Here is a 27625-nt window from a genome sequence, read left to right as displayed (position 1 = left end):
ACAGCTGTGTTTTCTATGGCTTGTACCTGGTTTTGAGCCTAGTCACAGGAAGGCAGGTTGTTCAGGAACCCTGAAAGGTAAGTTAACTATGATAGGAGCTGAGGCTGCAGTTTGATTTCATGTCTGACTCCTATTGGATGTATCTGATTCTCAACTTCAATGTGCAGGCCAGGAAATAGTATACTTAGAGCATAGATTAGCCTGCTCTAATGCTGTTTGCCTCTTCTTGAGAAGGCTTTCCAGCTGCTAGGCCAGGGAGTCTCTGGTGTGTCCAAGGAGACTGTGACCCTTGGTAACATGTGGATTTTTATTTTAGGTTCATACATCATGCAAAGAGTCCTTGGTGACGAAGTGTCCACTTGGCCTGTGTAAGGTGTCTGTCATCCCTCCCACAGCACTCAACAGTATTGACTCTGATGGTAGGTGCTCCATGCTTGTGTTCACATACATGCCCTTTCTCCGTGCTTCCTCCCCTACCAGCTCTGGAGATGGGTGTCTTGGCAATTTTGAGACATGGTCATCAAGAGGCTAGGCTCAGCTGTGGAATGGGCAGGGGCCACAGTTGTCATCCTAGGAATTGCCATAGGACTCAAAGCTTGAGGCAGCACTTTTCTGGAAGAGTTGATAGAGACCTTTGCCTGTTGAGTGGAGATCAAATGTAAAGTGTCCTGGTCTGCCATGAGCTCGAGGGCTGTGCCTGTCACCATCTGTGGCAGATCCTAGCATGTTGGCCTAGAATCTCTCTCCATATCCATCAGGACAGTGAAGAAGCATGCTAGCAAGGATTGGTGAAGGGGATCTCTGGGGTACGTGTTTTAGAGGATAGAGTTCTATCAGGCTAGCAGCAAGAGGAAGGGACAGTGCAGTGAGGTCAAATCTAGAGTCCTTGAAGATGGGAGATAAGATGAGGTGGGCTCACTCTCCTCACAGCTGGGCTGTTCCTCACTCTGTGAATTCTGTGCCTCTTGTCCTGATTGTTGCTGCTTATTCACTCCATAGCACCTCAACAGCTTGTAAGGGCTCTTTTCTGTTCCACCCTCACTTTCAGGGTTCTGGAAGGCCACCTGCCCCCCATCTTGCACAAGCCCCCTGCTGGTCTTCGTCAACTCTAAAAGTGGAGACAACCAAGGTGTGAAGTTCCTCAGAAGATTCAAGCAGTTGCTGAACCCTGCCCAGGTTTTTGACCTCATGAATGGAGGACCACACCTTGGGTAGGGATTGTGTGAGATGTGCTGTTCTTGGACTTCCAATGTTTTGTAGTTAGGACATGCTTGTTTTAAAAGGATGAAAGAGCCGGGTGGTAGTGGCGCACGCCTTTAATCCCAGCACTTGGGAGGCAGAGGCAGGCGGATCTCTGTGAGTTCGAGACCAGCCTGGTCTACAAGAGCTAGTTCCAGGACAGGCTCCAAAACCACAGAGAAACCCTGTCTCAAAAAACAAAAACAAAAACAAAAACAACAAAAAAAAAAAAGTAAAAAAATAAAAGGATGAAAGAGAAGAAATTTTTAGCTAGTGTGTATTAGTGCTAGCTGTTCTTACAGAGGACCCAAGTTTGATTCCCAGCTCCCATGTGGCAGCTCACAACTGTTTATAAGTTCAGTTCCAGGAGATCTGACACCCTCTTCTTGCCTCTGTAGGCACTATACACATGAGATGCATGAATGTACATGGAAGCAAAATATCAATATACATAAAATAAAAGTAAATATAAAGAACATTTTAAATAGCAAAGAAGTTCAACTGCCTATCACCAAATTCCACTTATGAAGGACATATTGCTAATAGTTGGTAGATGTTTGCACCCTTCAGCTTCCACTGTAAAAGCACCACATGTCTGTAAACATGTATACACACCTACTCTAGCTGCTATGTGCAACATGTTCATACACATCAGCTCCTGTGCTTGGAGTTTTTCCATGTTGGTGCTTACAGATTTGCCTTGCTCTATTTACTGCTTGCTTAGTTCATAGGAAGTTTTTCTTCAGCAAAACTAAGGGGGCTTTTCCATCTTGAGAACACAGTAGTGTCTTCATACAGGTGCAGTGAGACTTGAGGAGCATCAGGGTCTGAGGCTTCTCATTTCCCAGTCAGTGAGACCATGTCTTTTCCTTTTGGTTTTGTATTTTCCACAAGTTTGTAGGAAATATTTGTCTTTGTAAGATAGAACTCAGAGGATATGCTAACATTTGGGGAGACTGAAGTGGAAGGTGTTTGTAGCCCCTACTTTAATGTGAATTCTGGGAGGAACTCAAGAGGGAATTATTTTGGAGCCAGATGCTGCTATAGCACAAGCCTGACTTCTTTTCTGTGTGTCTTTAGCTGACATGCTGTGGGGCTCATGTTTCCCATCACTCCTTGGTACTGGTCCTTCAGTTTCTTTTGGCTATTCTTGACTGCTTGCTGCACCACTTTCTGGAAGTCAGTCACAAATGACCCCCTCCCTCAGACTGCTTGCTTAATGGCAGGATTCCTGGAATCCAGCAGATACCTGTTTTTTGAACAGCACGGGTCCATTCTTTCTGAGGTTAATGAGGAACTAGTCTCAGTTCAGCAGTAGGGAGATTCAAGGTATGATATATGCCAGAGGCACTACACCAGACAGGCTCATGTGGCTATAAATGTACTGCAGGGATATTGCATGAAGGCTCCACTGTACTCTGGCAGGGAAACTGTATGGTAGAACTGAGTTTTAGACTTCATGGTGCTGTGGCAGGAAAGCTACACAGTAGAACTGGATTGTGATGTGCAAGAGCTCCATGATTTACAACTGTGCACAGTGAGGCGACGTAAGAGGTCCAGTGGAGCTGGCATGGGAGTTGTTTATGGGAAGCACCTGACATCACACAGTTTGTAAGCTTCCTGAGATTTGGCTTTGATTGAACACTGCTCCCCCAGAGAGCAAGGTCCTCACAGGTAAATATTTAAAGGATACATGTAAATATGTCTCTCACTAGTTGGAGGTCAAATGCAGCCTTGCTGCTTAGCACTTAGGTTCAGATCTGAGGCAATGTCTTGTTGTCTATCTTAGCTTGTGTTCTAAGTACTTCCTCTGTGTCCAGCTCTGCTAGAGACAGCTCTGCAAGTCCACAGATGGGAAGGCAACAAATGTGGATAGTTAGGGTCACGTGGTATGACCTTCAGCCACTTGAATGGAGGGAGGCACTGATTTTTTGGGATCTCTAGTAAGGGTGCCTATGCTAAGCCAGTGTCTTAGTATCTCCAGTACGCTAGCCCCTAAGGAGAGCCATCATCTTCTCCTATATGCATGGTGGGCCTGGTTAGACCTTGGGGGAGCTGAGGACATCAGATGCTTGTCAGAGAGGGCTGCAATTGTTTGCTGAGATATTTGACTCTTTCCTGAAAAGGAAGGACAGCAGCCTCTTAAATAGCAAGTCATTAGTGAAAACATATAACAATCCTTTTGCTTGAGGAGGGTTTTGTTGGAAGCTCCCTGAGAACTCAAAGGAGCAATAGAGGCTGAGCCTAGTTGAGCTAGGGAAGGAAGCTAGGGGGCCTATCCAAATATTGGGCTAGGACCATGTTCAAGGAGGGACATACCCTGCTGGAGGCACGATAGGACACCAGGGATGTACATTCTGGTGGAGGTGTGGGCGTGGAGCTTCAGGGGTATACAATGTGGAATTAGTCATTAGTACCTGTGTGGATCTTGAATTGAAAGCAAGGATGAAGTCTGCAGGAAGAGTGTGAGGAGTAAGCAAAGGCTGTGGTATCATTATGAGTGGGAGAGGCAGTATGACCAACAGGAGCCCAAAAGGGAGACTGAAGTTAAAGAGAAAAGGCTTGAATTACATGACTAGGAGAGCTGTCTGTCTGGTCTGGGGGTTAAATGCTGTAGAGGGGCTAGTATTTTGTGGGCATCTGTAACCTATGTGAGTGGTGTCAAGGCTCAGGACCAGGCCACAAGGAAGGCTGGTGGTTAGTACATGAATACGGAATATTGAAGGTAGGGATTCTTGGGTCCAGTATTTGTCTGGGATGTAGAAGACTGTGCCCACAAGTCTTCGTAGGTGCTCACATCAAATGAGATTGTCTTGATACTCTGTGGAATGTGTGTATTGTCTCCTCCATGGTCCTGGCTGGAAGAGCTGCTGGGATCTGGAACCATCATCAGCCACATAGACAAAGATGGGCCCTGAGCAGAAGGGCTAGACAGACACCTAATGTTGTCTCATAAACTCTGTATACATGTGGGCTTGGCCTGGGTGTAGGTTCAGCCATATGGAACAGGGTGCTTCCCCCAGCTCAGGACAGAAAACCATGATTTGTGATTTGTCTTTTAGTATGCTCATTTCCCTGACTTCCTATTCTCTACAGCTTACGGTTATTTCAGAAGTTTGACACCTTCCGGATTCTGGTTTGTGGCGGGGATGGCAGTGTTGGCTGGGTTCTCTCTGAAATCGACAGTCTCAACCTTCACAAACAGGTACCTGGGTTGAGGGACACCCCAGCTCTAGGTAAGAGCTGAGGTCAGAAAGGGGCCAAGAAGTCTGGGTACTGGGCTGTGTTTCAATATGTCTGTGTCTAAGAGTTAGCAATGAAGGTTCTGGAGGCTGTAGAGGTTTTGTGTGTGTGTGTGTGTGTGTGAGAGGGGGGGTGGAGAGGAGAGAGACAGAGAGACAGAGAGGGAGGGAGGAGACTGATTGATTGATTTTGGTCAAGGGAGCTGTAAAAACAACACGGGAACCATCAGGCTTTCTGTGGTAGCTATAGTCACTTAAACTCTAGCTCTTTACTGGGAGGTGATGTACCTAATTTCTGGATGCCTTGAGCTTGAAGGAGAGGAAGAAAGAATATTTAACTTCTAATGGTAGAGAAAATAGATTGCTTACTGTGTTCATTGAATTTTCACTCCAGTGTGCACTGCACACTGTCATAACCACCACTCAGATTGTTTGTATTAAATGTGCAGTTCATCTGGTATTCCCTTGCTAGTCCGTGACTGTACTGCTGAAAGAACAGTATGTGTGCACTTCCATACTTCGCTCCGTGGGCAGCTCGGAGTGGCAGTTCTCCAGAGGATGTGCTCCCTGTGTTAATGCTTCTACCCTAGTGCATGGCTGGAGGGCTGAGACAACCCTGGCAAAATCCTGCATATGCTCCAGGATCTTCTGTTCTGAGGAGCCCTTATTTAAATATGTGTAGTGCCAGACTGCACTGGTCAGGACTGCTCCAGTTCACCTTTTTCAGGTGACACGAACTTACTTTGCCCAGCTATGTGAACAGTCTTATTTTTAAGTAATGATAAAGTCAAACACAGCCTTACTTGACTGATGTTTTAAATGAATCTGTTTTTGGTTTTTTTGTCTTATTTTCTCCTGAGGAAATCACATTTAAAAATTGATGTTTCATGATTGTTGTTATATGGGTACCTTACCTGTCATTAAAGATCATTTTTCCTAGTTTTTTGGTTTGTCACTTTTCCTTTATATTTTTTGTTGTTATTGAGGTAATCACCCCTGTGCCAAGATCATAAAAACATTAATCTGTGTTGGCTTATACTGTCTAATGAATCCCTGACTTGAATGAGTTTTCAGTGATTTTATGTTCTCTGTTGAATCCTGCTTAACAAGTGGTAGGTACTTTGTGTGTTGTCTCGAGTAGGGACGGTCCTAGGGCCTACTGACAGCCACCAGTAACTCTAGAAAAGTAGCGCCTCCCAGTGGTAGGATTAATAGAATTTACTATTGCTTGCTTGGAAGGCTGTAAATGTGGTTCTTCTACTTAGTCACGCTCTGTAAACACTTGTTTCCTGTGCTTTCCTTGTTGTTCCTCAGAGCTCTGTCAACTCTAGTTTCCCCATCTCTGTATGTGGTGGTGTTCCTTCTCCTGGGTTTATTACATGCTGTGTGGTTGGACCTCATGGGTCCCATTCTCATCCTTCATACTCTTCCTTAGGTTTGGAAAGCTTTATGACTTGCTGGAGTATGGTGCCACATCAACTTTGGGGACTCTCAGGGGTCTTTGGGTATTGCAGTGTCACCATGTGTCCAGGGCCCAAGCAGAAGTCCACAGCTATTCCTGATTCTTTGGTTTTCCTCTCCCTGATTTAAGCTAGGCTTAAAGTTGCTGACCGCAGCTCTGCTATATCCTCCCTAGTCTGGACTATCCTTGGGCTGCTGAGAATGACCTTCCCTTGGGTAATTGCAGTCCTGGGTCCCTCTCGGCTAGCACCAAACTTTACCAAAAACTCTTATTTGCTCCCTTTTTCTTCTCTGCTCTGCCTTCTTCCCTCATTTCTGCCCTCTGCTAGTCTAGGAAGATAGAATAGGGTTGGGGCCAGTTTGGGGAAGCATCCAACTCATAGGTAAATGGGAGCAGACTAGGCCCGGTATGTTCAGACTGTTTTAGCATGCTTTTTGATAGGACCCTAGAAGTCAATGGGGATGATTTTAGTTGTGTGGAGTGATGCTAATGACAGCTTTTGAAAAGTGAATTTGGCCTCAGTGAGTGAGATGCATAGTGGGTGAGTGATGTTTGGGAAGCTACATACTGTGGGTACTGCAGTATGTTTGGGAAGGAAGGGGTTGTAGGAACCAGGGGTCCTTAAAGGTTGATTATTAAGACATGTTAATAAGTGAGGAAGGGCTGGTGCTCCTTGTATCTGCTGGTGACCCCAGAGCCCATCTGTCCTCTCTGGTGGGCTCTGCTGAGAAGGTACAGGCCACATACTTTAGATCCAACCTCTTTCTCTTCCTGTGGCCATTGTTGACATTAACAGGGTGGGTCTTGGATGGGCTTGGTTCTTAGACCTGGTGTCTAAGGGCAAGTTTCCCTCACTGTTTTCCACCAGTGTCAGCTAGGTGTGCTGCCCCTGGGGACAGGGAATGACCTGGCCCGTGTTCTCGGCTGGGGCTCTGCCTGTGATGATGACACTCAGCTCCCTCAGATCCTGGCGAAGCTGGAGAGGGCCAGCACTAAGATGCTGGACAGGTGAGTGGGGCATCTAGGACTGTGAATAGCAGCTTGACAAGGCATCTTAGACTGAGACCAGTGAGAACCATGGGTCTTCTGGCATGACTTATACAAGTTGGACTTGAGCATATATTTATTTTTCTGATAGTTTTTGATCCAAATAAAAAGGGATAAAAGAAAACAAAGACAAAACATGCCTCAGACCTTCCAGGTCATCTTCTGAGGCCACTCCTGCATCCTTCAGGGTTGCAGAGAAAGTGATTGTAGTTTGACTATCTTGGTTCAGGGTCTAGTAATGATCTGCAAAACCGTCTTCATTACTTGAGCAACATCATTGTTCCACATTATACCATACTCAGAATGAGTATGCGTAGTTATTCCCTAGAGCAGTGGTTCTTAACCTTCTTAATGCTGTGCCTCTTTAATGCAGTTCTTCATGTTGTGATGACCCCCAATCATAAAATTATTATTGTTGCTTCTTTATAATTGTAATTTTGCTACTGTTATGAACTGTAATGTAAATATGTATTTTCTGATTGTCTTAGGTGAACCCTGTGAAAGGGTTTTTGGACCCCTAAGGGGTCACAACCCACAGGCAGCCTCCCACATTCCCCAAAACTACACACACACACACACACACACACACACACACACACACACACACATTTTTTTCTGATGAAAATATTCCTTGGTGCCTTAGGATTCAGGATTAGCTGGTGGTCAGAATGACTTTGATGCGCCTCCCATTTGGGCCCTTCTTAGTGAGTGGGGTGTCTATGTGTCAGCTGTTGTGATATAGTTACCTCCTCTGGGCACACTGAGCACTGGTAAGCTCTTAAAACTGTGTCTAATGCCAAGGTGAGCTGTGGTAACCTATGGGCTGTGGAGATAAGACATCTTTCTCAGACAGGTCAAGAGCTAAATTACAGATGCAGAGTCAAGATAGAGCTTAAAAATGAGGCTAGACTGCAAGTGGTATGATACACCCACAGTCCTAGTATTTAGGAAGTGGAGGCAGAGGGTCGGGTTATTCTTTCTTAGATATATAGTGAATTCAAGGCTAACCTGGGTCACACTAGCCCATGTTTCAAAAAACCAGAAAAAGAAGTCAGAATAGTACTATGGTCATGGTACTAGACCAGAACATTGGAGCGATGAGAGGTTGGTTCTGGGGGAGTCTGTAGATTTCTGAGTGCTGGTGGGCAGTCTATAACTGAGCTGACTTTGGACCTGTGCAGGTGGAGTGTCATGGCATACGAGACCAAGCTTCCTCGGCAGGCCTCCTCCTCCACAGTCACTGAGGACTTCGGCGAGGACTCAGAGGTACCACTACCTGCTTGCTCTTGCTCTTTTATAGTGCCGGGCCTGGCCCTCAACACGGAGATGCATCCCAGCCTACCACCTGCTGTTTAAGCCCTATGTGGTGATCTTCATTTGCTCAGCTGTTTGACTGCATCCCTGACCCTCGTGTGGTCCTCAAGTGTGACTAAGTGTGAGGCTAAGCAGGTTCAATCCTAAGGCTTCATACCTGTATGGGGTTTCCTAAGTTGTCACCAGGAATTGAGGGGCTTCCTAATATCTAATCCCCTGTGATGTCCTTTGCTCCTGACTGTAACTCAGCACCTATTACAATCTGCTCTTCCTTTCTACCAGCCCCCTCCTGTCTATTTCAGAAGTCTTTTATTTCTGCCCACTTCTCCCTCTCTGTTGTTTATGTTTCCCTTGCAGTTGGATAACTCTGCTTCAGCATCAGTTCTTTGTGCTGAGCAGTGGCCACTAACTGGATTCAGCTCTGTAATCCTGAGGGGTGGGATTTTGTCTTTATGTCCTGACTGCAGTGCTGGACACATGCTGTGTTGGTCCTACTAGGTGACTGGGACTACCTGAGTGTTGGTTGGTCTGTCAAGCAGGGGTCAAGGGCAGCAACAGTCAGCAAACAAAACCATGTCTGCTTTGGATGATTTCATGCAGAGAACGGTCTGTGCTTTTGTTTTGAGAAGAATATTTATGCAGATGCTGGGCATGGTAGGGCATTTTTTAAATCCCAGCACATGGGAGGCAGAGGCAGGAGGATCTCTGTGAGTTCAAGGCAGCCTGGTCTATAGAGCAAGTTCTAGGACAGCAATACGTACACAGAGAAACCCTGTCTCGGAAGAAAACCCAATATATATTTGTTCAGAACCTGAGAAGTGCCTAGGAAAATCTTGGAGAGTCCAGCACAGATGGTCTTTCTTTGGCGTGTGGGAAAGCTTGCTGGCCACAGGGAGGGCAGAGGACAGTAACACTCTCCCGTTGGTGGGTAGAGGTGTGCGGGATGGTTTATACCCATTGGCAGAGTCTCTGGTCAAGTAGGAAAGGAAACTTTTGGTCTGACTGGCCACTAGCATATCACCAAAGATAGGCTGGGGTTTCGTGCCAGGGCCTCCAGGCTTGTTTGACTGTCCTGATTGTTACCTCTGACAGGTTTTGTTTTGTTCAGACCCATTGTTTTAGTCTGTTCACAGGTTGGTGAAGCTTTTGACCTTGTTCCCTTAGAAGTAGACAGCCCTGATAGTGCTTGGAGATGGTCTGTTCTGTCAAGGGATACACCAGAAGGGCCCAAGAAAACCTCCGCTTGAGTCGGATACTAATAATAATAGGGGCACTCACGGTCAATTGTGAGACTAAGTGCCCCTATTTTTGGTGTGATTATAGGTGCAACAAATTCTCTTCTATGAAGACTCGGTTGCAGCTCATCTTTCTAAAATCTTGACTTCAGACCAGCATTCAGTGGTGATCTCATCAGCCAAGTGAGTGCCGGGGCTTCAGGGATTCAGAGAGGCAGTCAAGTGTGCCACCCAGGGTCTCAGCCCAGCTCCCTTCTGTTTCCTACAGAGTGCTTTGTGAGACAGTGAAGGACTTTGTAGCTCGGGTGGGCAAGGCCTATGAGAAGACAACAGAGAGCTCACAGGAGTCGGAGGTCATGGCCAAGAAGGTGGGTTCCTGGGCACAGGGTAGGTGGGGCAGCAGGTGCAGAAGAGCTTGCTTTTCATGCCACTTTTCCTCCCATATAGTGCTCTGTCTTGAAAGAGAAGCTGGACTCTCTCCTCAAGACCCTGGATGATGAGTCTCAGGCTTCATCCTCTCTGTCTAACCCACCTCCAACCATTGCTGAGGAAGCTGAAGATGGGGATGGATCAAGCAACGTCTGTAGCTCTGCTGGGGACCGGCTGGTGGGCTCTGCATGCCCCTCACGGCCACAGATCTTCCGGCCTCGGGAGCAGCTAATGCTGAGAGCAAACAGCCTGAAGAAAGCAATTCGCCAGATCATAGAGCACACAGAAAAAGGTAATGGGCCTCTTAGTCACTAGGTGGCACTAGAATTCCCATGTTCCCTGGATGTGGTAAAAGACCAAGCATACCATGCCCCTCCCTTACTCCTTACCCTGAGTGGACCCACCTCTTCTCACTTCAGACTTATGGTCACATGCCACCTGGTCCCTGGTGTGGCCATGCCACTGTCCTGCTGGGGCCTCTCTGTAACTCTCCTCACCTCCACATCCCCCCTGTCTCAGAGTCTTTCTCCCCAGCTATTATCTGGAATGCCCAGGTGCTGTTGTATTAACTGAGCTAGGGCACTGGGCTAAGGTGTGGTGGTGAGGATTTTGGGTCTGAGCTGTGATCTATTCTAAATTGAGAAGAGAGGGCCTAAAGCACCTTTAGCCCTCCTGGAGAAGTCTTAACAAGAATATTCTTTCTTTACCAGCGGTGGATGAGCAGAATGCCCAGACCCAGGAGCAGCAGGGTTTTGTCCTGGGCCTCTCTGAATCTGAGAAGAAGGACCTGAAAACTGATAATAGGGTGTGCCCATCATCTGCCCATAGTGAGAGCTGTGTGGTTGCCAAGGGGAGGAGCTACCGCAAAGGTACGGCTGGGCTTTGGTTTGGGTGATACTTAGTGAGCTTCTCTTGGGCACTTCAGGGTGCCTTTTCTCATTGCTCTGGCCACTTGAGTAAATCAACATTCCCACCTGTGGCCTGCATCTCTGTACCTCCTTCATGTCACTGAAATGTGTTTAGTGGAGACGTGTGCACTGTTAGACCTGCAGGAAAGAGGGCCTCCCCTGCTGAGGAGCACCTGGTGCCTGTTTTCCCTGGATTTCCTCAGAGCCTTCTTATGGCTACTTATATGTGTCTGTCAAAACTGAGATCTTGGTCCCTCTTGGGATAGACCTAGCAAAGGTTTTCACAAGGAAAGGGTTCTTCCCATCAGCCTGTCCTGCCACTGTGGGAGAGGGATGGGAACTCTTCTAGACTAGACATACTGTTGATTGGCATCAGAACTCTGTGCCTTCTACACCCAGACTCTCCATCCTTACACTACTTTCCATGTTTGTGTCCCTTCAGCATGAATCCAGACCCACAGTGTATGTCAGTGTATGTGTAAGGACCTCTCTCTTTACGCAGGACTGTTCATCTCACATACTGCTGGCTGATGAGAGGCTTGTAACTCTTTCTTCCCACAGCCCTCCTGTCTGCTCATTTTGTTGTGATTCCTTTCAGCTGTGTTTGACTTTGGACAGTTTCAAGTGTGTTGCTCTGTTTTACAGCATCCAGAGCTCCTTGTGAAAAGCTAATGAGCAAAGGTCTGTCCGTTGGCAGCTCTGCCTCACTCCCTCCCCAGACAGGAAGCCGGGATGGCCTTCCTGCTCTGAACACCAAGATCCTATATCCAAGTGAGTAAGCTGCTCACTGGGGTCTCAGGTTTGGGGTGGGTACCAAGGAGGCTGGCTTGCTGGCCATGGCTTCTCTTGTGACACCCTGGGTCTTAAAATAAGAGTATTGCTATCCTTGAAGAGCTTGTAGACATGGAAATAGTGACAGAACTCTGTAGTTTATGTGTCTGTATGGAAACTGCCTTTTTGTTTAATTAGTGTTTTTTTTATTCTTAGCAATTTCATATATATAATGTATTTTGATCATATCTACCCAACACTCCCCTTCAGATCCTCCCTATGGCCCTCCAATGTGTTCTCCCTACTTTATTTCCTCCTCCTAAATTTAATTTTTTTTTATATTCCTGAGTCTAATTAGTGTTTATAGGTGTGTTCCATCCACTGTAACATGGGCAACTTATGAACAGCCACACACCGAACAAAAATGACCTGCTCTCCTCCAAGAACTATCAACTGCCAGTAGCTCCTTAACTGGGCCCATGGCCTTAAAAGGAACCTTTCTCCTGTCTGTGTTTGAATTTTGACTGGCTTGATATTATGCAGGTAATCAGTGCTGCTGTGAGTTTTGAGTGTAGTCGCCATGTTATGTCCATAAGACAGCACCTCACAGCTCTCTTCCCCATCCTCTGGCTCTTACAGGTTTGTTTGTTTTCCTCAGTGTTCCCTGAGCCTTTGGAAGGGATTGATATAGATACCCTAATTAGGGTAGAGCATTCAACACTCATTCATTCTCAGCGCTTTGACCAATTTAGGGTCTCTACATTAACTACTGTCCACTGGAGAAAGAAGCTTCTCTGACCAAGGTAGAACATAGCACTAACCTATAGGTAGAAACAAGTATTTACATTGCAATTTGACATCATGATTGTTTAGCAAAGCAGCAGGTTCTCTCTTAGGACCCATACTCTTCCCAGTGTGGACTATTGGCCAGGCTTACAGCACTAGGCATGAATTCCCCATCTTGTGGTACAAGCCACAAATATAGGCAGAAAGTGGTAGTTACCCACAACAGTCATACCACTGTTGTACCAGTGGGCACCTCTTGCCTGACAGGTCAGTATTGCAGCATGCAGGAACCAGTGGTGGGTAAGACCATTGATATTTTTTCTCTGGGCAGTCCACAAAGCACATTTCAGCTCCATGAAAGCTAGCCAGGAGGGAGAGAGTTCCAGATTGACTTCTCTCTGTCCTGAAAGCCAAGTGTGCTGTGTCTTTAGCAAGAGTTTTACCATGTAGTTATAGTGGACAACCAAGAGCAATGTCAATAGTACTTGTTTTGGGAGCTCCTAGAGTCTCCCTTGACCAGTAACTTACAGGGTAGTATCCCCAGCCTGGAACAGTACCTGTTTAAATAAAACCCAAGGAGACAGTGTTAAGGTGTATTCTGGGTATTAAATTCTGTTGTCTAATACAGCCTACTTTTGTCCCATAAATACGGGATGGTGGTGGATTTTGAATTGTTAGTCAAATTGGAGCACTTGTTTATAATGTTGTCCTCTAGAATATGTGGTGTCAACCTTGGAGATTTGATTTGCTCTGTCTAGAGTTCCTGGCCAGCACCCTCTTCCTCTTCCCTTTCAGGTGTTCGGGCAGGGATGTCTGGCTCCTTGCCAGGGGGCTCAGTCATCAGTCGCTTGCTAATTAATGCTGATCCCTTTAATGCTGAACCTGAAAACCTGTGAGTATGAGGCAACATCAATGGGACATTTTGTTAGGATGCAGAGTGCCGAGGCCTGATTAATAAATCAGTCAGAGCCATTAGTAGACAGCTGAGTAGCAGGCTCTCTTTTGGCTGCTCTTGAGGAAAATTGCAGCCTTGGAAGTGTGTGAGAGCCTTCCCGATAGCCTGCTGTAGGACAGCGGAGGACAGACCTGCTATTGTCCTGTCCCAGGTCAGACCAGTGTTGACTGTGTTGACACTGCTTTACTCATTACAATATTTTTGTCCTTGTCTCTTGTTTTCCCATGGCGTTTGCCATCCCTTCAATGATGTAGCATTTGTGGACTGAAAGATCCTCTATGTGGTTGTTCCCTGGGTCTTAGGGTTCCCAGGAGACAGGATTTTAGAGAGAAAGTCTGGTTGTTGCTCTATGTTGTGTTCCAGTGGAGGCGTGACCTCTTCTGCTGTGTTTTAATACCCTGAGGTCATCTGCCTAGTGTTTTAATGGATCCCTTCTGTATATTAGAGCTCACTGCAGATGGTATTCCTCAAACTAAAAAGACAATATTCTAGACATCTTTTTCTTGCTATTGATTACAGCTGTGGGCAGCTAGAGGCTAGTGACAGCTGGCTATAAGTTGCCTGCTCTTACTGTCTGGTGTGGTGTGATGGAGTACTCGTGTGGTTCAGAGGCCCTGTTTTGGTAAGGTGGCTCTTCAGTCAGCCTGGTGGTACATGGGTCTCTGCTCCTTGTCTGGTCTTATGCTCAGACTCTGATGGTCTTCCTCAGCAGGCCCAGAGCTGTAGTCACTCTGGGATAGCACTCTTGGGACCCTGGAACAGGAGACTTCCTTTGCTTACCAAATCCTTTGATGTCATGGCCCCCGTCTGTAACTAAGCCTACTTTCCCCCACTCTGTCATTGATAGCTTCCTCTTCCTTAGATCCCTGCACCCAACCTCCTCTCTCCTCCTATTTTCTGCATTACTTCCCCTGCCCGGACCTATAAATACTATTCATCACGTGTTCTTTGGCTCTTAAAATAGCTTGGCCCCAGAGCTTTTCTGAGCAGTTACAAGGCATTTGAATTAGATGTGTGATCAGGAAGGGCTCTTACTGTAGATACTGGTTTTCATTAGTTTGTAAGAAACATCGGTTAAAATATATTAGAATTCTGGTGCAAGCTTTGCGGAGCCCCTCTTCATGTCCAGTGTCTATGGGAGTTTTCAGAATTTACCCTCCTCAATGTCTTCTTCCCTGGAACTGGGGTAAGAGCATGGGGTAGGACACACCCATGGAGGAGTAGGTGAGTGCAGCGACAGTGCCAAAGACAAGTCCCCAGCAGTGCTCTGGAGCAGGGAGGCCTTTGACATTGGTACAGGTATTTTCAGTCACTGCCCTTTCACTTCAGAGACTGCTTGGGCAGTATAGGGATGTTTGAGAAGCATGCCATGAAGATACCTGGGAAACAGACTGGCAGTGCTTCAGAAGGGCAAACCAGAAGCTCTGTGTGCCAGTGGTTTTGCCCATGGTGCAAACTCTAGAGATTCTAAAACACGTGTCTACAGTAACACTAGGCATTAATGCACCCAAGTCATCACTAGAACATAAAACAATTTGAATGTCCATTAGTTAATGATAAACAAAAATATGGTGTGTCCATATAATGGAAGATTGCTTTGCAATAAAGATAAACTGTGGGTGAAGGAAAAGAGCCAGAGACAGGCCACACTGTTTCATTCCATTTATTTGACAGGTCCTGGATAGGCACCTCCAGTGGATCAGTGATTTCTAGGGTCAGAATGGCAAGGAAGTAGGAGCCAGGGCAAGTGATGATGGTTCTGAAATTTGATCGTAGAGATGAAAGGACTATGAATATACTAAAAACTGTTGAATCATGTACTTTTTAAAGTAGTAGTGACATTGTATGTGAATTATGTCTCAGTAGACCTCATACCAAAACAAACAAACACCCCAAATAAACCCTGAATCAGGGCCCTGGGTTCAAACTCTAAACAAACATTCAAACACAGGAAAACAAAACAAAACACTAAAGTGAAACACCAGCAAAACTTGGAAAAAGTGATGAGTTTTGCTCTATGGGAGAAATGGCAGCAGGTCAGTCTGTGAAGGAACTTGTCAGGCAGAGCTGTTGTGAGCCTTTAAACTCACCTTTGCAGAGAGTACTACACAGAGAAGTGTGTCATGAACAACTATTTTGGCATTGGTTTGGATGCGAAGATATCTCTGGACTTCAACAACAAGCGTGATGAGCACCCAGAGAAATGCAGGTAGGTAATCCTTATTGTCAGAAGATTGGAAAGCAGGCAGCTCAATAATCCAGCTTAGAAGAGGAAGGGGTTGGCCAGCTTGGGCAGACTGGACACAAGGAAGCTAGTTATGATGGATGACTAGAATCGGTTGTCTCTTACCTAGTATCAGAGTCTGTGATGGCTTGTTAGAGGCAGGTGACACAAGTGTGCTGCAGGGTCACTGTCCCAGCACTGTTTGTAGGGAGAACTCTGCTCATCTACAGACTGCCTAGTCTCCTCCCAGTTATCATCAGGACATAGGGTTTACAGAGGTTGGGGATTTGGAAATTATTTTTTCCCTTGTGCTTTCCTGTGTTTTCCAAATTCTCTATGGCAAGCATAATTTTATTTATTTGTATATGTGTGAGTAGGTGTGGATGGGCACATGCTACACTGCATGTGTAGAGGTCAGAAGACTATCTCAAGTGTCATGTGCTCATTGCTTTCTACCCTTTTTTCAGAAAATTTTCTATTTTTTCATTGCTATGTACCTGGCTGGCTGGTTCATGGGCTTCTGGGGATTTTCTTGCTTTGCTTTCCATCAAGCCAGGGTGCCCTGAGATTATGGATATGCTCTCCCGCATCCAGTTGTGTGTATGTAGGTTCTGGAGATTCAACTCCAGTCCTCATGCTTGCACAGCAAGCACTTTATCCACTATTCATCTCCCCAGCATAATTTTATGTTCAGAAGTCATGATATATAATCTTTTTTGAGGGTCACTTAACTTGTTTTTCAGGGTGTGATTGCTTTCTTGACAGAATGTCAGTTTGTAGCATACTTCCTCATTGGTAAATTTACTCTTTTTGCATGTCTGAGAAGCCCAGACTCTCTTGTTATGGTCCTGCTATCACAGCTGCTGACTCCCCAAGTTCTGCAGCAGTAATTCAAGTTACTGTCTAAGGGAAATCCTGCCCAAGGTAATACTTCTTTTTTCAGGAGTCGGACCAAGAACATGATGTGGTATGGTGTCCTTGGCACCAAAGAACTGCTGCACAGAACCTACAGGAACCTGGAGCAAAAGGTCCTGCTTGAGGTAAGTGGTAGCCTTCTGGCCTTGCATGTGTTTCCCACCCTTGGCTATAGAGCATTGCTGTTGGACTCCCTGAGGTGCTCTCCTCACCCCAGGCCTCCAGGATATCTAGTGCTGGGGAAGGACTGGTGCATACTGAGCATTGCTTTTTTCTCTCCATCTGCCTTTTTGTGGCTCAGTGCGATGGGCGCCCGATTCCTCTCCCAAGTCTTCAGGGAATTGCTGTCCTCAACATTCCCAGCTATGCCGGAGGAACCAACTTCTGGGGGGGCACCAAGGAAGATGATGTACGTATGGGGTTTGAGGTGGGTGAGCTGGGCTTAGTAACGTCAGGGATTTGTGACTAGATGTTATATATCCCTGATCCTGACAGTGGCCATGGTGGAAGACCAGACAGACAGGCTCCTTCACTGATATTAGCCTGCTATCTAGAAGGCAGGCCTAACATATGATCAAGTGAGGGGTAGTTGAGACTTGGAGAATTTAGCCTGACCAAGTTGGTTGGTACCAGATGGGGAAAACACCATGCTGGTATTACAAACAAGATGTAGAAGCTGAGAAGCAAGAAGGGATAGAGTGCATAGAGAAAGGTTCCCTAACTGCAGTGTAAAATGCATGCACTGAGAAGGGAGATGTCCATAGGGCCTCAATTGCATGGGGCTATAGAAGACAAGGGCAGGCAGGTCTGGAATTTATGCTAAGAATGTAGGAAGATATCGATAGGCGTTAACCAGGGGAATGGCATCTTTGCATGTAACTAAAAAGAAAACAACTAGCATTTATTGTAGACTTAAGAGTGGGGCACTGTTGTAAGCATCTGTTAGCACATTCATTTCACATACCTGCCCCTAAGGAGCAAGCAGTGTTATTTTGCTCTGAAGGAAGAAGGGCATGAATAACTTGTCTGAGGTCTCATGGCTAATAAGTAGCAGGTGTGAGAGCTAGTCCTAGGCATTGTGCTACCTGGGTAACAGATACTCCCCCTGATGCTGCATTTACCACTGCATTTACCTGAGGGTGTGGGCCTGTCTGCTTCATCAGAGCCCCCAGAGCAGGAAGCAAAACAAGGGGCAGGGTGTTTAGGGAAGTGGGACAGACAGCTTTCATGCTGGCTTTTTCAGACTTTTGCAGCTCCATCATTTGATGATAAGATTCTGGAGGTGGTTGCTGTGTTCGGCAGCATGCAAATGGCTGTGTCTCGTGTAATTAAGCTACAGCATCATCGGATTGCCCAGGTACTGGCCATGCTGCTCCAGAGATCTAGCCCATCCCCTTCTGGGGGACTCATCCCTGTTTGGAGAGACAAGGCCTGGCCTAGGACTCCCAGATTTGCTCACAGTACAGACCCAAGAAATACAGGTGTCTTCCTAGGATCTAAAGGTAGCCCCACTCTGTCTCCCTCTCCCAGTGAGTGCTCTGAGCCTTGCCGGAGTAAAAAAGATCCATCTGAGCCATGTCTGCTGCAGAAGTAGTGCACTGTGGGCATGGAGCTATCTGTAACAGTGGGTGAGCACACCAGGATCTGGCACACAACTCTGAGGCTCTCTTTAATTCTGACAGTATTGATGAGCTGGTGGTACAGATCCATTCACTTGAAGGGCAGGGAGGAAGTGACTTTATATACAGCGGAGTGCTGATAAAATCTATTGGGTGAGATTTGCTGATGTCTTCTTGCACTGTTTCCAATAGTCAGCTGTTTATAAAGTTTACCTCTTTGTTCTTGGGCACATTTTTGTATAAAGAGTTGCAGGGCCTCATCATCTGCTGTTGGACTTTGCTCTGCCCTGGGGATGTTTACACATAGCATGGATCACGACTGACTCCTTTACACTTTGATATCTGTCTGCACATCTTCTGCCTCTACTTATTTCATGTCTGGGGAGGGAACAGTAGGGGCAGGTGGGGCAACAGAGCAGAGGATAGAAAAGGATGGCCTTAGGCCAACAGCCAGACACTCAGAGCAGCAAGGCCTGTGGGTGCTTTGAAACCCTTGGCACCTAAATAACTGTTAATGGCATCTGCCCAGTGTCGCACAGTGAAGATCTCCATCCTGGGGGACGAGGGCGTGCCTGTGCAGGTGGATGGAGAAGCCTGGATCCAGCCACCTGGGTATATTCGGATTGTGCACAAGAACAGGGCACAGACTCTGACCAGAGACAGGGTAAGAACAACTGCTAGCAGGGGCGGGTGGGGTGGGGGCTACCAGTGGCTTGCCTGTGGGCTCACTTGTACATTCATAAGAGAGGCAAAAGTGTTTGATGCTTTGTTCTTAGGCTTCTCTTCACCATACAGAGATTAGCTGATGTAGTGGCATACCCTGTAGTCTCAGTAATCCAGAGGCAAGAGGCCATCTAAGGTTATATAGTGAGACATGTTTCAAAACATGAAACTAAGATCTCTTTCATACATAGCTGTTACCTTGCTGAACTCTTGGTGTGTTGTGGGCAGGTGTGTGCTCACCCTCTGGAGGGAGGGCACAGAAGTCTGACTCTGGTTCTCATGTCTTAGGCCTTTGAGAACACTCTGAAGTCTTGGGAGGACAAACAGAAGTGTGAGCTGCCCCGCCCACCATCCTTTTCCTTGCACCCCGAGATCCTGTCTGAGGAGGAAGCTACCCAGATGGACCAGTTTGGGCAGGCAGCAGGGGGCCTCATTCACAGGTAGGCTCTGCTGTGTTCCTTGAGGCCTTGCAAGCCTTTGGACTTCTATTCCCATTTGCTGGCTCTGCTTCACTGAGGGGCCTAAGCCTGACTGCTCTGGCTTGGCTTCCTTACCTAGTTTTGGTTATTCAGGTTTGCACAGTGAAAATGTAAGATCCACAGGGATTTTCAGAGCCACTAAATCTTTAAATCCCATGCTGGCTTTTTGAGAAAGGCCTCAGGTGCCCTGGAGAGTAGTGTGCACCCTGCTTTAGTATTTATTCAGGAAAACCAACAGGCTTTTTCTTCTTTTAGCTGTCCTTGTGGCATTGCCACTGCAGGCTCCTCTCTGCTTACCTGGGACTTTCTCCAGAAGTTCTTGTCCTTTCAACAGCTTAGCCTCTCAATTCTCCTGGGAAGCTGCAAACCAGTTAGTGCCCTTGGATGTCCATTTTTTGTTTCTCTTGGGCTTTTTCTTTGGCTCTGGCTGTGGGTGCTCTGTGTGTTTCCCGGCCATGTCTGCCTTGCTCTCGTGGGGCAGAGGCTTCAGACTCCTTAGCAGGTCAGTTTCTCTTTGGTTCTTGTGGGCATCTGTAGACTCCTCTGCCTCCATGCTGTTGTCTCTCCTTGGCAAGTAGCTGACACTAGTGCGACTCCCATTCTGCTCCCTTCCCTATCAGCCATGTTTGTCTAGTTCCTTGTTTTGCAAGGGCTATGGTCCTATCACTTTGTAGTCGTCCCTGGTAGCCTAGTAAGCCTGCCTGGAAGGGGTGTTTACTAGGACAGCCTTCTGAGAGCCATCAGCAGTCCATGATTTCCACAGGATGTGCAAGTTGCTCCAAGCTTCTCACCCAGCACGCTCTGTCCCATCCAACCTCGCCCATCTTCTTTGAGCCACCCTCTCGTTGGTCCTTGGTATTGCCCAGGCTGTTCTGTCTCAGAGCTAATTAATCATCACACCAGGTTCCCTCAGAGGTAGGAAACTTCAGATTGCAGAATGGCTTGGCCTGGTGCAGTCTGTGTCTCTGAGTTTCTTGATGGCCAGAATGTCTGCAAAGCTGCCTTCCTGCTTTTCATTTTATAAGAGAGGTTGCATTTTATACATTTTCTTTCCTGGAAAAGTTAGGATTTGATATCATATTTCCCACATAAGTCCACTGTTTGTTACTGATGGAGATGTGATGTGCCAGTGGCTGTGACTGAGGTTGTGACGGCTTGCCAGACCACGTACATCTGTCCTCCGAGTGTTCATAAGCAGTGTGTAAAGGCTTGACATGTGCCTCCTTCCTTCTTCAGCATTCGGGAAATAGCGCAGTCCCACAGAGACATGGAGCAGGAACTCGCACATGCTGTCAATGCCAGCTCCAAAGCCATGGAGCGAGTATACGGCAAGCCCAGGACCGCAGAGGTACTTGGTCTTTTTGGACCTAACTGCTCCTCACCTTTGTAGCTCTTGGCCTTCCACATGAATGCATTTGTTCTTCTAGGGGTTGAACTGCAGCTTTGTTCTAGAAATGGTGAATAACATCAGAGTGCTACGCAGTGAGACAGAGCTGCTGCTGGCTGGGAAGATGGCCCTGGTGAGCTGATAAGCAACAACAGGGTTCTGGGTATATGTGAGATGACCCTTGTCACCAGGGTGTTGGACACTAAAGGGTAGCAGTTTCCGGTTCAGGGTCCTGAATCTGAAGGAAGAGACCTCAAAACCATGTCGTGTGGCCATTGGGTTGTGGTCACACTCTTTGGCAACATCTCAGCCAGGGTGTTGTCAGATGTTAAAGACCTCTCTTAACCATATCCATGGAGTGGATAAAAGAGGTTTCTACCCTCCTCTTATGGCTAGGTGCCAGTCACATATCAGGTTTGCTGTGCTATCATGTCTCTACTCAACATGTGAAACTGGCTGCTGGGTTAACCCTCGGTTTATTGGGTGGGGTGGGGGTGTTGCCAAGCTCTAGGAGCTTGCTTGGATGACTGACCACTAGCTACAGTATGGCATGGAAGGGCCTTATGAAGACTCCCAGACTAGTATCCCGTTCTCTACTCCAAAGTGGTGCTGTCCTGAATGTTCTAGCTGCTGCCTTAGCTCTCTCCCGTGCTTGTGTAGGAGGAGCATGACCTGCCTGTTTGGTGACAGAAAAACCTAAAGGGACTACAGCTGGCCAGGTGTCAGGGTTGCTGCGTGTGGCTTCCCAAAGCCAGGGCACAGGTCCATCCATCCTCACCTATTCCCTAAGGAAGGGAGGTTCTGGGCTCAAGCCTTACCTTAGCTTCCAGTTCTGCAAAGTTTTTATAGCCATGCATGAGGAGCTTGATTTAAGCCTTACACACCTTGCTTGGCTGGTCCAGGCTTGCTGTGGTTAGCAGCTCCACTTTTCTCTCCCTCCCTCTGGAGCAGCAGTTGGATCCCCCTCAGAAGGAACGGCTTGGGGCTGCCCTAGTTGAGATAGACCAGCAGCTCAGGAAGCTGACAGACACACCCTGGCTCTGCCAGCCCATGGAGCCTGGTGAGGAAGAGGTAAGTTGGTCTTGAGTTTAATGGCCCATGCTGTTCGTCCCTGTGTGCAATATAGCCCTCGAGGCAGCTTTGGTCTGGAGCTCCTGGTATGCCTTCTGGAGACTTCTCTACTAAAATGACCCTTGACAAATGTGTCCCTACTGCCACTGAAACAGTCAGGACTGGGGGTGAAGCAGGTGGCAAGATGTGGAGCTAGCCCACTGCTGTGACGAGATCCATTGCAGCTTCTTGGGGATTGGCAGGGATTGAGCTGATGTGTCCAATCCCCATTCACAGTTTGCATCTATGGGGATTTCACATTCCAACTTGGTGCATATCAAATAGTTTGGACAGGCAGGGTTCCAGGGCATATTCTCCCTTGGATAGAATCTTCTGCAGAAGGAGGCAGAGGAGGGAAGCATCTGGCAAGGACAAGCCCTAGGTTGCCTCTGGACTTCTGGTGTCTTAGAGATGGAATAGTCAAGAGAAAAAGTCATCTTGGCCTCCTATAACACAGGAGACAATGTCCTCTTTAACATAGTTACAGGAGGTAAATGATACAAAACAGTATCTCTGCCCAGCTTAGTCTGTTGGAACCTTTGGCAGCAGTGTGTAAAACTAAGGATGAGGATGTTGGGGATGGATGTTGGGGCTTAGAGTTTAAGAACACAAGTACCCCTCCCAGAGGACCTATGTTTGGTTCCCAGCACCTACATTAGGCAGCTCACAACTATGTGTAACTCCACTTCCATGGGATCCAATGCCCATTTCTGGTCTTGCTGGGCACTCATACATACATGGCTTACATGCAAATAAATAACTTAAACCGTGTTTAAGAGTCACCCAAAGAAATGTATGAGATTGTAAAACATTTAATGAATATGTTTCTTCCTACCCACAACCCCCAAGTATAGATTTGGTCTTAGCAAATGAGTTCCTCATTCTCAGTGCTTCCTACTCTCTCCAACAGAATGTGATGCTGGATCTTTCTAAACGCAGCCGCAGTGGTAAATTCCGCCTCGTGACCAAGTTTAAAAAGGAGAAAAATAATAAGAACAAAGAAGTTCACAGTAGCCTAGGAGCCCCTGGTACCTGCCTCTCTCCTTCGTGTCTCTCTCTGGCTGTCAATGCCAGCTGTCCTGGCTCAGTTCTCCTGGTCTCTGCTTTTCTCCTCAGCCTTGAGACTCTTCCCTTTGGTCCTTGTGCTATGATCCCTAGTCACATTGGCTGCACTAGTCTGTCTTGTAGCTACAAGACCAAACCTTGCTTGCTTCCTTTCTCTATGTTTGGATTCTGACTGATAATGCCCTGCTCAAGTGCACCTTCCATGGAGACTGTGGGGTGATGGGCAACTGAGCTGACCTGCCTACTCCGAATTTGGGGGCTTGAGGTAGGGAGGACGACAACAGAAATGACAAGACAAACTTGGAGACACAAAACTCAGACTGCTGGGGTCCTCTATGTCTGCTCCTTCTGGCAGGCTGCTGATTCCCATTTAATTGACTCACTGATCAAGGTTCCTAAGTCTGGCACTCCAGGCAACCAGTGATTGTGGGTGAAGAAATCAATAGGAAATGGTGCTAAAGGACATTTACTGATCTCCCCTTGGATCAGTAAATTGGGGATTAAAATGTATCTCAATGGTCAGCCCAGAGCACTGTGGCTGTGTCTGGCACCTTTGGGGGCCAGGACTGGATTTGGTGTGGCATCTGTCACCACTCAGGGCAGCTCCTGTTTGATTTTTCATCTTTGCATGTTTGTCTAGAATTGGGTTTATGTGAATGATGGTGGATCTGACTCTGCATGGCCTCAGTCTCTGCATGTCTCCCTGTAGTGCTCCAGCTGTGAGCTCCTCTGGAAGCTGGAAGAAATGCTGGCTTTAGTCACCAAGATGTTCCCATTGTGTTTGGTGGTGTTTAATGCCTCTGGAACTTAGAGGTATCCAAAAGGCTGGTGACCAACCTGGCAGGAGTAGCCAGCACTCCTGCAGTGCATGTCCCTCAGAGGAGGGTGGCTCTATCTCCTCCGCACTGCTGGAGCACAGTGCCTGTGGTTAGGTGATGGGTTCTAGCTTCTGGGGATTTCTTGGGTGCCACTGCTGGGATGTCTTGGGTGCTGGTTGCTGGAGGCATCTTGGGTAGCACTGCTGGGTGTCTTGGGTGCTGGTTGCTGGAGGCATCTTGGGTAGCACTGCTGGGTGTCTTGGTGTTGGCTGCTGGGCTCTGAGCATTCACTGCACTCGTGCTTTTCCGTCTCTGACAGTTCACCTCTGGGGGACAGAGGAGGTTGCTGCCTGGCTGGAGCACCTCAGTCTCTGTGAGTATAAGGACATCTTCACGCGGCACGACATCCGGGGCTCTGAGCTCCTGCACCTGGAGCGGAGGGACCTCAAGGTACTTCACAGGTGTCTTCCTAGAACCCACACCTGGGCTTTTACACATTCCTTTCAGCTATGTCCTCTTCCCTGACCTGGCCGCATCCTAGCATCACCAGTCATCACACAGTTCGTGGACTTGTTTGTGTACCTCAGGTTGACCATGGTCCTTGCCTTTATCAATGGTGACATCCTCTGACACAGATAAGCAAGGCCAGGTGCAGACACATTGGGGGAAAGCCTTGGTTTTCTTAGCCACATTATGAAGGTTCTATTCTAACATTAGAAACTAGGGCATGCAGCCCTGTGGTCACAGGTTCAGCTGATAAGCTCTAGGTCCCAGTGGCTGGTGGGTCCTACTGTGTTCCATAAGGAGTGACGATGGAAGAGTTGGTTTTCTCAAGCCCAGGAGGAGGGTCAGACTGCTCATCCTCCCCTCCCTGTGCATGTGGTCAGGTCTGCACCCATTGCACTCTACTTACATAGCTGAGCCCTGGCCTGTGTGGCCTTAAAGTGCTGTCTTCTGGGTTTTGTTTCTGGTTTGTCCCAAGGTGGCAGAAAGCTACCTGCCACCCACTTGCTGTCAGGCCTCTGTTCTTTGTCTGCTGGCTGTCCTTCATGACAGCAGTCTTTGTAGAGCACAGGAGCCACATGTTGGGTATCTGCATGACTGACGTTTGTGCCAATTCCTTCCTATTTCATCTGCTGATATTTTCCTCATTTGTATTCGAAGAAAGAGACTGAAAAAACTTGTTGTGGCAGCCAATCTATAAAGCCTCTGGCCTGAGCCCTCTTCCTGGTATCCATGTTGCCTGACTTCTCTGTTGCAGGACCTCGGCGTGACCAAAGTGGGCCACATGAAGAGGATCCTTTGTGGGATCAAGGAGCTGAGCCGGAGCTCCCCTGCCGCCGAGGTCTAGCCTCTGCATTCTCTGCCTGCATCCTCCGCTCCTCCCGAGACTGAGGCCCAGGGAGGATACTGCCACCACTCAGCCCCTGGCCTTTCTCATGGTGCTATTCCCTTTGTTAGTGACAGGAAGCCTGATGCCTGTTGGTTACAGCTTTGGAGTCTTGAACATACCAACACAGCTACCTTTGAGAATACTTTTCCTAGCTGCAGTCATTCGGGGAAGACTGTGTCAATCCACTTGTGGCTCTTGCTGACCTGCCTTGTGGGCCACAGGGAATATATGGTGAAGCCTGACCTCCCGGCATCTGGCACCTCTGCAGAACCTTCTTACCTGGGCCACATGCTCAGACTGTCCTGTGTACTCCTTTCCAGTGTCCTTTATTGGTTACACTGGGCAGTACCATCTCCACCTCTACTAGGTCTCAGAAGCAGAGTTGGGTCCAGTTTCAGTGGTCCTCACCAGAATGTTCTCTGTGCCTGACAGCCACTCTGTGGTTCTTCACAGCAGCCCCGCAAAGGCCGCCCACTGCTACTGTCCCTTTTGTTCACAAATTTTAATTTTTAAAAACAAAGGTTATGTACTTTCCTGGTTTGAAAGTGACAGGGATATGTTTCCAGGCCTAAAATCTGTGAAGGAGGAAAGGAAAGCCCTCCTGCTTAGTCCAGGCCTCCGGCTGTGAGCATGTGGACAGTCCATGTATCTGCTTAGGATGCTAGAGGTGTCTGCAGTCCAGTCTCGGCAGACAAGGATGAGTTTACACTAGCTTGGCATTATGGTGGAGACCAAGCTTCCTAGTGCTGGAAACAACGTATGCCATGGGAGAATGAATAGTTGTTAGGGGCAGTCTGGGGTCCACCTCAGGTGGACTAGAGTCTCAGGCTCTGTAGTGACTTCTCATGTGTCTGTGAGGACTCTAACCATAGCCCACATTGCTGCTGCCCTGCCATTATCTGCTGGGCAGAATTGGCTCTGAAACAGCAGGTGGTACTGTTGGTGGCAAAAGCTCCATAAGACCCAGACTATACTCTTAATGGGTAGTTCCTAGGTGGGGATGCCCTTGGCCTTCATTGCCACTGACTTAACCCGTTTCCCCACCTTCAGAGACGGCAATCCTCAACAGGGACTTGTATACCAGCTGGAAAGGACTTTAGCTCAGCCTTGGCAGGAGGGCTGCTGGGTTGTTATCCTCAGCCAGAGAGGAACTCTGCCAGTGCTTTTCTATCCGACATGAGAAGAAAGTGCTGAGCTGGACTCTGGGTGGGGGCTGCCAAGGAGGCAAGGTTGAAGTGCTGCTTGTTCTGCAGATGCCTTGGTCATCTTCCCTTCATTGAGGGACATCTGAGAGCCCTGGCCAGTAGAGTGGAGAATGGAGAGCCTACAGTGCAATTCCTGCTATACTGTGCCCTAGGCCTAGAGTCCCACCAAAGCAACTGCCAGTTATCTGTGGGATCCATTACATATCACATGTGCGCTGGGAAAAATCTCTGGTCTGCCTGTGGACCTTGATGCCTCCATGAAAGCAGCCCTGAATGAAAACAGTGTCACCTTTCAATCTGGAATGTGAAGGTATGGATCATCTGACCTTCGAGAAGTCATAGAGCCTGTGACAGATCAACTGAAACTTAGGTTGGTGGAGGAGGAAAAGCAACTGAGGGCAACACTCAAGTCTTCAGTGGCCTCTTGAGAAAGCATTGCATTTGGGTAAGAGGTGCTGGGAATCAGTTGTCAGTGACCAAAACAGCAGTGTTATATAGTCAACAAGAAGTGAGAGGTCCAGTCTGTTCAGAGAGGGAGAGAAGGAAAGATCCCTGGGGAATTGGAGAAAAGGTTTTGTGCCTGCAGGTGGGGCTAACCCTCATATTTATAATCTTAATTTATAGTGATCACCTGGAGCAGACGCCTCTTGTATTGTTATGTACATAGTCCGCATCAGAGAGTTGTAAATAAGTTCTTCTGTGTATAATAAAAACAAGCCTGTTTTTGATCTTCCACAGTCAGCATTCCTGTCCTCATTCCTGTGCTCTGACAGTTGCTTGCTGCTCTGAAAAGTAGCTATAAAGCAAAACAGAGTCATTGCATTGGGGTGGGGGTATCTGTTGGATGGGCTGTTCAGTCAGCACAGCCCTGGGTTAGTCATTAGCAACAAAAAAGTCAGTTAGTGCAGATGTCTCAGCTGGTGGACTGCAGCAGCTAGTCATGCTTCTTGTCAAGGTGCAGTGAATCACTTCCATACACCGATGTTTGGCTTACTGACCTTAAAAGAGGGAGCTATTGAGTCCCTCATAGTTAAGTATGATCTAGAGGGAAGCTAGCAGCTATGAAACCACAGTTTTAGATGAACAGGAAATTCTTGGTACCACTTTGGCCCTGGCCAGATCCTGTTCCCAGAATAGTGAACAGAGCTATGTGACAGCCAGTTTCTACCAAAATACTTAACCACGAGTCTAGATTTATTTTAAGCCAAAATATACTTATTCCGAAAGCAGTATTTCTAATATAAGCCATGTTTGTTGAGTGTCTGAAGTATGCCGGAGCATACAAGGTCTCTTCAAGCA

The 27625-nt window shown here is 47.4% G+C and overlaps 1 protein-coding gene across 1 annotated transcript in view; it reads left to right on the top strand.

Moving 5' to 3' along the window:
- Dgkd (diacylglycerol kinase delta) overlaps positions 1-27063 on the top strand; it is a 98563-nt gene extending 71500 nt beyond the window's left edge. Inside the window, exons 8-30 of the mRNA XM_057752500.1 lie at positions 317-419; positions 1049-1211; positions 4336-4444; positions 6812-6951; positions 8172-8256; positions 9628-9722; positions 9808-9907; positions 9987-10260; positions 10679-10837; positions 11522-11647; positions 13229-13325; positions 15487-15597; positions 16556-16652; positions 16829-16936; positions 17771-17884; positions 18676-18810; positions 19158-19309; positions 20585-20696; positions 20776-20868; positions 21687-21806; positions 22756-22873; positions 24048-24178; positions 24990-27063. Coding sequence (XP_057608483.1) covers positions 317-419; positions 1049-1211; positions 4336-4444; positions 6812-6951; positions 8172-8256; positions 9628-9722; positions 9808-9907; positions 9987-10260; positions 10679-10837; positions 11522-11647; positions 13229-13325; positions 15487-15597; positions 16556-16652; positions 16829-16936; positions 17771-17884; positions 18676-18810; positions 19158-19309; positions 20585-20696; positions 20776-20868; positions 21687-21806; positions 22756-22873; positions 24048-24178; positions 24990-25079 — 2832 coding nt within the window. The 3' untranslated portion in view covers positions 25080-27063. The remainder of the gene's footprint in view (positions 1-316; positions 420-1048; positions 1212-4335; positions 4445-6811; positions 6952-8171; positions 8257-9627; positions 9723-9807; positions 9908-9986; positions 10261-10678; positions 10838-11521; positions 11648-13228; positions 13326-15486; positions 15598-16555; positions 16653-16828; positions 16937-17770; positions 17885-18675; positions 18811-19157; positions 19310-20584; positions 20697-20775; positions 20869-21686; positions 21807-22755; positions 22874-24047; positions 24179-24989) is intronic.
- The last annotated feature ends 562 nt before the right edge of the window (positions 27064-27625 follow it).

This window comes from Chionomys nivalis, chromosome 2 (assembly GCF_950005125.1).
Source record: "Chionomys nivalis chromosome 2, mChiNiv1.1, whole genome shotgun sequence".
Lineage (NCBI taxonomy): Eukaryota > Metazoa > Chordata > Mammalia > Rodentia > Cricetidae > Chionomys > Chionomys nivalis.
The sequence above is the reverse complement of the archived record's forward strand: the minus strand, read 5'-3'. Positions and strand labels throughout refer to the sequence as shown.